The sequence below is a fragment of the Thermobia domestica genome, chromosome 3 (assembly GCF_964235325.1).
Source record: "Thermobia domestica chromosome 3, izTheDome1.hap1.1, whole genome shotgun sequence".
Taxonomy (NCBI): Eukaryota; Metazoa; Arthropoda; class Insecta; order Zygentoma; family Lepismatidae; genus Thermobia; species Thermobia domestica.
This window is the reverse complement of record NC_137456.1, coordinates 15,209,073-15,221,870: the sequence shown is the minus strand read 5'-3', so window position 1 is coordinate 15,221,870 and position 12,798 is coordinate 15,209,073. Positions and strand designations below refer to the sequence as shown.

The following is a 12,798-nucleotide window of genomic DNA, read 5'->3' as shown; positions in this document are numbered from 1 at the left end:
AATTATGTAGTTCCTTCTTATGAAGTTTCCGCCTTTCCCCATTCCCGTTCCTCTTGGGTCCAAATATTCGTCTCAGAATTTTATTCTCTAATAATTTCAGTCTGCGTTCATCCTTCAGCATAAGCGACCATGTTTCACAACCATAAAGCATAACAGGCATGATTATCATTTTATATATTTTAAGCTTTAAATTCCTTGACCGAATTCGCGATGGCAAAATATTTTGAACTGAATAATAACACGAATTCCCTGCTTTTAGTCGACATTTAATTTCTTTGTGGGTATGATTTTGGTCTGATAATACTGATCCAAGATATTTGAAAGTATCCACTGTGTCAAAAGTATTAATTGATATTTTAACGCATTCATAATTTGCTGTATTACGATCCTTGTGAACTTCCTTGTATTTAGATTTCTCTGTATTTACTTTTGTCCCTGCAAGCGTTTAATAAGGCCTCTGCATTTCTTTCGATTGTTCTCCTATCAGATTTACATCATCACCATACACCATAACCTGGTGAATACCATTCAACTCTAGGCCCTGGTTCCTATCTTTGATTTTTCTTATAGCGTACTCCGGAACAAAGCTGAATAATAACGGTGATAACGCATATCCTTGTTTCAGGACAATCTCGACGTGGAAGCTCACATTCTACTTGGACTTCACTCTGGGATTCATTTAAACACTTAATAAATCTAGCTTTTTCGGTATTCCAAATTCTGTAAGAATGTTGTACAATGTTTCCCTTCTAACCGAGTTGTAAACCTTTCTAAAATCAATAAACAGTTGCTGTACTGGGTAATATATTCCCATTTCTTTTCGAGTATTTGTCGAATGGTAAATATCTGGTCGATTTCGACTAAATCCACACTGCTATCTCCAATAATTTAATCTGCGTATGCGGACAATCTTATTTTAATAGAATGTTAAGAGAGATGCCTCGATAATTATTACAATCAATTTTATCGTCTTCCTTGTGAATTGGAAGAGTGATTGATTCTTCCACTCTTTTCAAATGTATTCCATAGTTTTTCTTTTTTGTTTAAAAAAAAAAAACGTAATATGTTATGTTGAATTTTCTTGTTAAAAGTTCAGGACTGGGTAAACCATGATGGTGGTTATATATTCTACAGCCTAGGAAACCATACTCTCAGATGAACCGTCTATTACGTATATGATCCATGAGCAGAAAATTCGATACTTTCCCTATTCTGAACAAGCTTAAGGAACAGTCAGTGCATTACAGAATTTGGAGCTTTACCGATTTTGCAGATCCGAAGCACCTGATAGGTGGTAACATTATTACGTATGTGATCAATCAGTGAAAAATTTGTTCGAAATATTCATATAATGTATATGAAAGTTAAAACTTAACTGAAAAATTTCGAGAATGTACAGAACCACCCGAAATGAAGCTCTTGATGTGCAGATTTCTCTCATGTTTTTCTTTATTTTGCTTGAAAAAGGTGTGTGATATTTTGAAGTAAAAATACTACATACCATTTTGCTAGTTATTTGTGTATCATTTTTTTAAAGTACTTATTGTATATGGGTGATTCCACGAAAAAGGGAAATTTTCACTTGGAAAATTCTTGTTCCGTTGATGGTCGCCTATTTCGAAAAAAATATCAGATGCACTTACTACTACTAAGTACATGTTAATTAGGTATTCAGCAGAGCTGAATCGTTATTGGTCTAGTAAATAAAAAACAATAAACTTTTCAGCACCCACGGAGTTGAGACCATAGGCCACGGAGTTGAGATTAGTTAACACGGAGTTGAAAACTGCTGTGGAGTTGAGAAACGTGATACATCTGGGTGATAAGTTTTGGTTTATAAGTGATTAAGCTTATAATTTACATAAAAATTGAAATAATTTTCCAATAGTTTTTGTAAGTTAGAATTATTCTCCTTATGTTGAATAAAATTCTAACAAAGTAGATGACACGTAATTTGTTATACAAAAATACTCCAGAAAATACTGCAAACATATGAAAATATATCTAATGAAGGTTCAAAAATTGAATATATATATATATATATATATATATGTGTGTGTGTGTGTGTGTGTGTGTGTGACGCAAATAAGAAAAAAGAAATACACATACACTTATCGAATATTGAAAAATTATTGCGCTTTCAATATGTTGACTATCATATGGAGAGGATAAACTTTTCACATCAGCTTTCGAAACTGACGAAGTAGTCACTAAACCTGTCTATTGTCTACTTCATTTGTTTTCTGAGCTTATGTAAACCGTCCGTCTTCTCTGTGCGATCAAGTCAACACGTCGAAATTGCAATACTTTTTCAACATTTGGTAAGTGTATTTGTATATTTGGTATATATACAAGGTGTTTCAAAACAATTCACACTCGTTTGGGAGCTGATTCCTGACACCAAGATAAGACGAAAAGTATAGACAACTGGGTGCACAAATGCTTCCTTTCGGAGTTATAGGCTGCCGAGAACATGAAAAAATGAACTTTAAAGGTCCATAGCTCCAAAACTATGAGACCTGCCGTAGTCGGGTCACGACTTCACTTAGGAACTAATATGTGCACTATCCAAAAATATGTTTCAGAATCCTGAGGTACTCACGAAGCAATTTTGATAGAGGGAGTTTGGCTACGGGCGTATAATCTGAAGTACTCACCAACTACTTCTATAAAAGTTGTTGTGGAAGTACCGCAAGATTCTGAAACATGGATATTTGGATAGCGCACATACTAATTCCTAAGTGAAGTCTGACCCGACTACGGTAGGTCCCATAGTTTTATGCTATGGACCTTTAAAGTTCATTTTTTTCATATTTTCGGCAGCCTATAACTGCGAAAGGAAGCATTTGTGCACCCAGATTGGTCTATACTTTTTATCTTATCTTGGTGTTAGGAATCACCTCCTAAACATTGTCGGTATTGTTTTGAAACGCCCTGTATAATGCACACTAAATAACAGTGTAAGGCACTCATTTCTGTTTTCTTTGGATAATTCGATGTTATTTGTTAAGTAGCCCTCATTTTCCACTCCAATGAAGGAAATGTCTTGAGGAAACAGGGAAGGGCTGTTCTAGTCTACACAGAATGACAACTCCAACGCTTTTTAAACGTCAGGTTTAGTAGGCCAGGAGAAATTTCTCCCGATCCGCGCCATAAAATTGACTGTCCGTACATTGCCCTCAGACTCTTCGACAATCCCTAAAAAGAAAACAATTAGCTGATCATAAGATTGAGACGTCAATAGGTTAAAAACAGATACCATCCATCTTGACTTGACTGAAGTTTTACCTCCGGCTACCTGACAGCCCCAAATCTGAACTTCCGCGAAACACTCCTTAAATGGGCTAGGACCCACCAGCCGGCCTTTGAGTGTGAATGACACGTGGTCAGCGTGTTGGCTCCTACGACCGTTGTGATGGTATGCGCGATCAGGTTTCAGTACATCTCTACTCAAATGAGTTTTTCAATTGCCTCACTGTGCGAAGTAAACACCATTAATTTTTGAGCTTCCACCGGGAAACAAACCCAGAACCACGCACGAAAGGCGAGCATACTAGTCACTAGACCATAAACGAGCTTTATTTCTATCAATATTGAAAGAACAAATATCTGGAAGAGCATGAGCATAACAAACACTATAGGATTCTCAACTCCGTGAACTTGTCTCAACACCGTGGATTCCTTAGTTTTCAGATGGACATGGAGTTGAGAAAATCGAATATAATTTATCTTTACCGGCCCACTTTTTAACCAATACATGTGAGTAATTGTGTACGAATTTTCTACGTTAAGGTGTATGTTCCTCAAGGAAAAGAAGGTATATACCATACAAATACATTCAGTAATAAATGCCATGGTGTTGAGTATCAATTAATATACGCACCTGCTTTCCACACACAAAAATATTTTTCGTATAGCTTTTAACACATGCACACAACTTTTTCTGTTCTTCAGTCAAACATGTCTGCCTTGTCTTCTTGTGGGTGTTGCGAATGTGGACGACCATGCTATCTGTTGAGAGCAATGATCATTTTTTCTATTGCCATGGAGTTGAGACGAAATAGAGGTGACAGAAACGAAGCATAGTCAAGCTTTCGAAAATAATCGTTATAAAGGTTTACTTTCCACAAAACTGAAACATTGAAGTGTTCTCTTCCATTTAATTACCATTAAATGATGTTTGATTTGCGACTTCAGTTGTAATTTATTGATTAAAATCAGTCAACTGTAATCTGTGACAGCCCACGGTGTTGAGAAATTGGGTAATAATTAATTTTTTACGTATGTTTCGTGTTATATTTGCAAATTGTTATACATGGCATACCTACTTTGTGACGGTTACTACCAAACAAAATAAAAATGAGGTGATTCTTTCTAGTAGTATTTTGAAGAGATGCCCGTGACAGAAAATTTCCCTTTTTCGTGGAATCACCCATATAAGGGGTTAAAATATTATTATATATATTCGTTAATCCTTTGGAATTCGTAATGCAAATATGTTAAGAATTTTAAAAAATCTTTTTGAAATTCATGGTTTATTTTCGAGGTTTCATATTATTATGTGCATCAACCACTAATTATTTGTATGTGTGTGTGTGTGGAGAAGCGAAACAAGTGTTTTATCAGTTTAAAGCAAAATTTTGAAAAAAAGCCCAAAATTTCCCAAGCAAAAAAGCGAAGCGGAAGAAACCGAGTTTTTTTTTCTTCAAAAAAGCCGTTTTTTTTTTCGAGCCCTTGCATCTCTACTTCAGAGACCATTGTCTGATCAAATAAATATATGTGCCCTTATGTTTCATTTCTATGAAGAAAACATCATTAGCACCACGTTTTTCTTGGTGTACAAAGAAGAAATGGCGGTTGTTCATGCCACACTTCAACAAAGATTTCTGAGAGCAAAAACTATTCCGGAACACGTGTAATGCATTGTTTTGAAAAAACTGCCCCATTAAGATTGGAGCGAAGCGTACAGGTCTGGATGAAGATTTCAGTTAATGAATAGTGATGAAGGTGATGTATCAGTAAATTTCCTACATCCCCATGGTCCGTCTCCCTAATTTTATTGGACTGAAAATGATTCCTGTTGTATTCCATTAACTCACATCTTGTGTAAAGTTGATATAACAACTGCTACTGGCAGAATATACCAGTTATCTCCAAAGTCTCTGCAAGTAGTTACTTCAATGTGGGAAACGTTTACAAAAAGTACGTGATGTTAATATCTAATTACAGCAAAACCGAAGATTTATTTTTTATGTCCATAACATGTAGGCCTATAATACTATGAAGCTTTATTATATTTGCTTCTTTGGTAGTTATTCTGATTAACATTAAAAACGCTAATGCCCATTTAGAGTTCAGATTGTTGTATTTCTTCCCTTACCTATAAATTTTCGAAACTCCCTACTTCTCCTCCATGCTTGGATGGCCCATCACAATTTTTGTATAGTGAAAATAGATGTAATACGGTTACTGCAAAATGTGGCAGAGATACGTGTAACACGGACAGGCAACTCTGAAATTGGTTGGCAACCCTGACAACTGGGAGGAGTGGTAATGCTCACAGACGTGTTTCTAGGATACCGAAGAGTACTTATACCAATTTTGGGGTGGATATGTTGAATCATATGGAAGTTACTGGAAAATATTCATTTCGCAATCAGTTGGCAATACTGACTGAGATATCTCCTCAGTGCTTGGATGACCTATCACAAGTTTTGTATATGAGAAACTAGATGTAATAAGCTTTGAAACAAAACCAAATTCATTGAAACTCATGATGGATATTTTGAGAAATAAAGGTTTGAAGTTCACAAAATGGCGTTCGTTTTTTTTTTTTTTTTTTTTTTCCTCTCTTTCTTCAAAATGTTACCTTTCAAATGACTTCATAAATTTTCTATCAGCTTTACGAAAAGTTTTCATGTTTTTAATGGTAAACAACTTCAAGACAATCTGAATTTTAAAAAGTATCATGTTTCTGGCATTAATAGGAACCGAAATATGATTGTTTTAGTGTTCTTCCAAACCGAGAAAATATCATGTCGCGTGTTCTTCCAAACCGAGAAAATATCATGTCGCGACCGTTAAACATGGATTTTTTTCTCATTTTTGAAATGCAGTAACATCTAAACCGCTGATTCTATTTCAATAAAATTTACATACTTGCAATTAGCATAAAAAGTTTTATAACACTACCAAATTTCATCCAAATATCTGAGATAGTGGGTTAAATTTCCCCAAAATTTTTGTTCGAATTGACGTGGAATGACCCTTACCTGTTGCATTATGTAGTTGTACACTACAGGTAATATCCCGATATCTTTTCATTGCTTACACATCTGCGTACAGGTTTAGTTTTGGCGCATCACTAGGAAGAATTGTTGACAAATTACACTTCTTTCACAAATTCGCTTTTTGTCACCTAAAAGGTTTCCACCCCGCAACATGAAAATATCTTACTTGGCATAGGTAAAATTCAAGGAGGCAACTAGAAGTAATTGTTGAAAAATTACCATTTTTTTACAATGTGTGTATTAATACAGCTTTCGGATGTGTAGCATAAAAACAAGTGTAAAAGACACAAATCAAGTTGTGCTAGGTATCCACAAAGAAGTAAGTACCTATGCTATCTAATCGAGTTAGGATAGGGTGAAACTGGTGGGCCCACGCGGAGATGCGTCCGAAAGAAGCAGGCGTGTCAGCGATGGTAGGCATGAGTGCAAGCAAGGATAGTAGAAGGTTTTGTCATGGTTTCATACTAGTAACGCTCCACTTGTAAACAAAAGACATGTTCTATACATTATAAAGATATATGCCACCAGTGAAAAATAGCCTCTAATAGAGCCATCTTTCATACACACTGATGTATTTTATCCGTCGTAAATCACTTGTAACGATTTTAGACTAGTAACCGTATACTTGTAAACCGAACGTAAAGTACAGCTGTTTTACTTTGTATTTAATTCTTTCGCCTGCAAAAATTTGTTGCTTACAAACATGTCTCTCCATACAAAGTATTGAATTTTACCTGCAAGTCTTCCAAACTGTGGTGTCCACATTTACATACAGTGAGAGGGTTTACCAGAGTTTTTATACCAATCCTATGTACTCGATCAAGTTCGTCATCCAGTAATTCTATTTGAAACCTATCACGCAACGGGTCAATTCACTTTTTTCTCTGTATCACTCCAGTTTTCTCTCATCCACTTCTGAAATTGGGTAATTGAATTATACTCCGCTGTGCGTTAAACATAAGGTAGTTGCCATTAGATATAGGTAGAGGCACGAGTTTTTCGCAATGCGCGATAAAACGAAATGCGTCAAAATTAAGTAGTTTTCAGTTTCTTGACGTTTTACGATATTCTGTGTGTATTTTCATTGGTTTCCGTTGCGCGATAAAACGCGAAATTGACAATTTTGCGCGAAATTTCTAACAATACGCGATATAACGCGAAATTTTAAAAGTACGTTTTCATTACTTTAAAAACTAGTTTTCCGCTGACGGAACGGTAGAACGTGGCATGAATAGTACATTTTGGGTGATGAGGACACGACTATAGGGAATATGTTGCCTGTTAGCTATCACCATCGCACCTGGATGGGAAGTTCTAAAATTATGATTGTTTGAAGTTTATTGTAAATGCAGTTACATATATGTGGCTTCCAACAAGTAATGCCAATTGTGAGAGATTTTTTTCCAAGTATGGACTGATAATAAGTGACAAATGTACAACAATGAAGGAGGAAAATGTGGAAACATGTAACACGCTTATGTTTAATGCTTAAATGTAACTTATGCCAATGTGTTTTCAGAAGACAGCAAAACTTTCCTACTCATAGTAAGTTTAGTTACTGACTTCCCTCTGTTTGATTTGAAAAAAAAAAAACTGTTTTCTATAAATGAAATTGACATTGTCAAGTGAAATATTCAGTATATTTTGTTTTCAGGTAATTAATAGTTTAGTTTTATAGTTATCTATGAATAAAAGGAACAATTGTAAAAATGTCAGGGAATTCTTTTCCACAGAAACTACAAAATGCGAAGCTTTATTTGGAAAATACGACAAAACGCGAAATTTTCAAATTCTTAGTGCGAAAAACTCGTGCTTCTAGGTACTGGGGATACATATATATGACAGCTACACTATGTTCAGCTCAGTTATCTAATCTCAGAGGTGGATAGTCCTACCAATTATTAATTTTGCCTTTAATTGATATTTTTTTCCATGTACACAAAAAGCATTAAGCATGGAAATATGACAGCAGTTCAGAATATAATTGTGTTTGCCACAAATTCCACGGCATACCACACGGATAACAATTTTTAATCTTCAGTATAATGTAGTGCGTGAAGATCCATATGTTGATGCACAGGGTGTTGCAAAAAGAATGGCCTGACTTTAAAAGTCCATATGTATTGATAAAAACATACTACAAAAATGGGATAAATTGCAAAAAATTTTACAAAATCAAGTTTTAGCTATGCTATTACAAATGCTCTATGTTGTCCACCAGCAGCAGCACGAACAACATCTAGATGATAGCTAAATTCGTCACGGTCAACGAGGCCGAACTGGACTCTTATCTTTGCACAAGCATCGTATCTCTTCAAATTGGCGACACCAACGACGAATGTTTTTGGGTGCAGGCGGATCAATGCCAAAACGCTGACGTAAAGCACGCTGGACTGAAATCATTGACTCAGTTTTTGCAAACTGCAGCGCACAAAACGCCTTCCTTTGAACAGACGCCATCTTACTTTTCACGAACTGCAAACTGAGAAGATGCATTGACTGACATCTAACGGCGATTTTCTGAAACTAGGCCACGCTCATTCAAACAAACACTCATTTTCGTAATTATTACCCGTCCCAAATCAGGCCATTCTTTTTTAAACGTTGTATTATCAAATATGACATTTTTTGTGTTTTTTATATAATTATTATGCTTATTTATATAATTATTATGTTTACGTAAGATAAATATTATAGATATCAACTATCAATTATCTCGACATGTTGTTAAGTGTTGCTTATATTTAAATGTTTAATTATTTTCTATTTTAATTCTTAATAGGTTAATCAGGATGATGATCTGCCGAAATTTGTTTGTTGTACATGCATGACACAGCTGCAGAATTTTCATGATTTTCGTACCATGTGTCACGAAGCCGAAAACCTGTTGAACACATTTTTGACTTCTGTTGAAAAGGAAACTCAAATGGAGGTAGGCAAAGTATAACAATTTTTATACTTACGCAATTCTGTATGAATGCGTATGCTACGTCACTAGAAATAAGAACGCTTGAATTGTTATTTCCGAACTACCCTGATTGATGTTTAGAAGTAAGGGTGTCAAAAGCCATACCGAAAGAAAAACTGCTGCTATCATTATCATTAGTAATAATAATAATCGTCGTCGTTTCCAGTATTTTTGTATTGCATTATCTAGTACATTTTAAAGCTAACGTCAAAATTAATTTTCATTTAACTAATAGTTAACCTATAATTTGCTTGGACGTTCTGGAAGGATTATTATATTCACAGTGAGCTTTCGGAAACCAATCCCGTTGGCTTCGACAGATAGATAGAAATGAAAGCTTCAACTTCAGAAACTTTTTACATTTTATTCACCTTACTCCTTTTCTCACACAAATCTCCGAACAAAACGCTGGTATACATAGTTATACACTGCATAATGTTCGCTATAACAAAAATACAGGTGACTCGGTGATACAACAAACATTTGTGTCCATGAGTTTTCTCGGGGTTCTCTTGTTTCCTTCCACATTCTCATTTCATTAAATCATCATTCACTTGCCGTCTCCCTTAGCTTAAAAGCCATAATCGTGGGACGTTAAACTGAAGGATTTTATTTCAAAATATAACAAAAAAAAAAAAAAATACAAAGAGGTATCCGGAATTCAGTGACATTCAAAATCACACACACCCTTACTAAACGCTTCGTACGTTACTAATACTTCGTACGCTTCGTATTACGTTACTAATAAATCAATAAAAGAGTCACACTTCGATATTTAATACTAAATACTACAGTATTATACTGTACGAATGCATTTTATGCTGGGTTGGAAGAGGGAAGTTGAAAAAGGAATCTAAAGAGAAATCCGAACTATGCAGTGTGTTTAAAGTTGTGAATGGCCTAGCTGTAAAAGAATTTAGACGACCGATTACTTTGTTAGATAACATCACAATGATCTTAAAGGAGCAGGTTTTTTTCACTCGGAAAACACCCTCCTCTCTCTCTCTCTCTCTCTCTCTCTGTGTGTGTGTGTGTGTGTGTGTGTGTGTGTTTGTGTGTGTGTGTGTATATATATATATATATATATATATATATATAGGACAACAATTGGCTGTGTGTGTATGTTGATATAAGAAAAGACGCGTGCTGGGATATTATTTCTATGAGCGATAGGAACGAATATGGGTGAATCAAACTGCAGAGACTTATAGAACGTGTAACAGGATTTTTTTTTCTGGTTTTATAAACTGTTGACTACGTCCAAATGTAACACTTAACTATTATGTATCCTGAAAATCCCAAATGGAATTATATTCCCAGTATAGTTTAGGCAACCAATCCTGTTGCTTTTGACAGCTAGTCAGTAATGAGGAGCTTCGGCATTAGAAATATTTTAACATTTTATTCAACTTAGATTTTTTTTCTTTTTTTTTTCCACAAAGCACAAGAATTTTAACTGTAAACAAGAAGAAAAGGGAGGCAGTGTGTTTCAGTCGTAAAACTTTTTTTTTTTCTGTTGAAAGACGTGCATGATTGCCAATTCACTTTTCATATAAAGATTATGCGTAAGATTTTTTTTTTTTTTTTGTTTTAATTAAATTTAAAATTAAAACCATTAAAAATTGTAATCTGACGTCGTAGCCGAACAATGTGAATAAAAAAAGAAAATATATAATGCTTCTTTTACATACAAACATCCTTGGTTAAACCTAGCTCGCGCCAGGTGAGCTTTGTGGTGGACAAACACCGTGTGCGTCGGTTTTCTCGTGATTCTCCCGTTTGCTCCCACTTTTTTTATTCCTCCATTGCATTCATTTCTTATCGTCGTCTCCTTTAGCCTAGTCGGTGATAACTATCGGAGGTAAAACTTGAAGATTTAATTTCATTTTATATTCATATTTCTAGTATTTTCTATCTACTGTAGATTTGTAAAAAAATAATGTTTCACGATGCATCGGATGCGTTTCAACAATTCTGTGAAGGTTAAATAAGTTTCGTTTGACATTTTTTAAAAGATCTTTCCTAATTATATAAGAAACCATTTACATACCTGTCTTTTCCTGCTTTCAGTGTTCCAACTCCTCGTGTGTTCCAGAAGGATGCACTACAAACGCAGAACAAAATTGTAAGAAGAAACGAAATTGTAACAACGAGCCAGTGGAGGAAAATGTCACTCCTGTAAGTGTAGTTGTTAAAACAGAATACAGTGATGTCGAAAATTCGAACCCGAAAGAAGTGTTTCGAGAAAGTAGTGAAGTGCCTCGTTCTGAATCCCAAAGGACAGAGGAAGTGCGCGTTCAGACGGAAAGTGAAGGAAATGGTTATGAACCGTATGTCGACAACCGTATATTGCCGTTAGTGAAAATGGAAGCAGACGAGTGTGGAGTTGCTGAAAATGTACAAATCGAGACGACAAATGAATTAACAATGGGAAATTGCAACAATGTACAAATGAACTCTGAAGAAGGATTACATAGAACAAAAACCTTATTGCAGAGGTCAAGACGGCGGTCTTCGAATAGCAATAGGTAGGTTTGCTAGACAAATATCTGATATTTCATAAAATGCTTTGGAATTTGTATGCATATGAAAATTTATTTTGAAAACCTATGTAATAAGTAATAGACATAATTCGGTAGAAAACACATCACGTTTTATCTTATTTATCACTTATGTTCTATGTGATTGGATAAGCTTTCTCATGATTAGATGATTAGTGTACGTGTCTTTGGAGCAGAAAACCCAGATACGATTTCCGGTCCAGGAGTTCTTGTGGTTCACATCCCACGATAAGCTGGAGGTCAATGTCTCATATAACCGTGGTGTTGAACGGGACGATCATCTGTAATCAATCGACCAGTGTATATGATTGGCGTTAATAAATACATCAAATAAGCCACATGAAGTAAATTTCTTCCCAAATCGGTTTATACATTACAGAAAAGTCTACCCGCGGTATTGGCAGAAACACGAATTCTCATGTCTTGCGTACCAGGTGTTTTGCTGTTATTCCATTATTATTTTTTATGCTATTTGTACATAGTATGCACGAAATAATGTAAGTACTTGTGTGAAAGAACATACTAAGGTTATCTTAAACTGAAATAGCCACCGTTGTTTGATTGCCAGTAGAAGTTTCAGTTCCAAATCAGGAAAAAGAAAAAAAAAATGTTGCTAATAGCGTAGTTGGTAAAGAACTGCTCAACAGGCGAGAGATCAAAGTTTGGGTTCCTGCCAAGCCAGCGGCCTGATTTTTAATGTTAAATGTTATTCAGTCCTGATTGTGTGCCTGCTAGTAATTAATGGAATCTTAAAGTATATTGAGAAAGGTGGCATGAACTGTAGATTCTGCAACGAAGATGCTATACTGTACAGGGCGTTCACCGTAAAATACTAACATTCTGCATATTATTACTTATTTTATTTATTTATATGCACTAATAGATACAACTAATTTGTATGTACTAATAGCATGTTGGACATTCTACACTGAAACAGAATATTAACAAAACATTAACACATATTTACTTAACAGCATTT

At 35.1% G+C, this 12,798-nt stretch overlaps 1 protein-coding gene across 2 annotated transcripts in view; it reads left to right on the top strand.

Annotated features, from left to right (window-relative positions):
• The window catches only part of LOC145680186 (uncharacterized), a 52,379-nt gene that overhangs the window by 5,020 nt on the left and 34,561 nt on the right, over positions 1-12,798 (top strand). For both annotated transcript variants that reach the window (XM_081750428.1, XM_081750429.1), the window contains exons 2-3: positions 9,073-9,222; positions 11,329-11,786. In XM_081750428.1, coding sequence (XP_081606554.1) covers positions 9,073-9,222; positions 11,329-11,786 — 608 coding nt within the window. The remainder of the gene's footprint in view (positions 1-9,072; positions 9,223-11,328; positions 11,787-12,798) is intronic.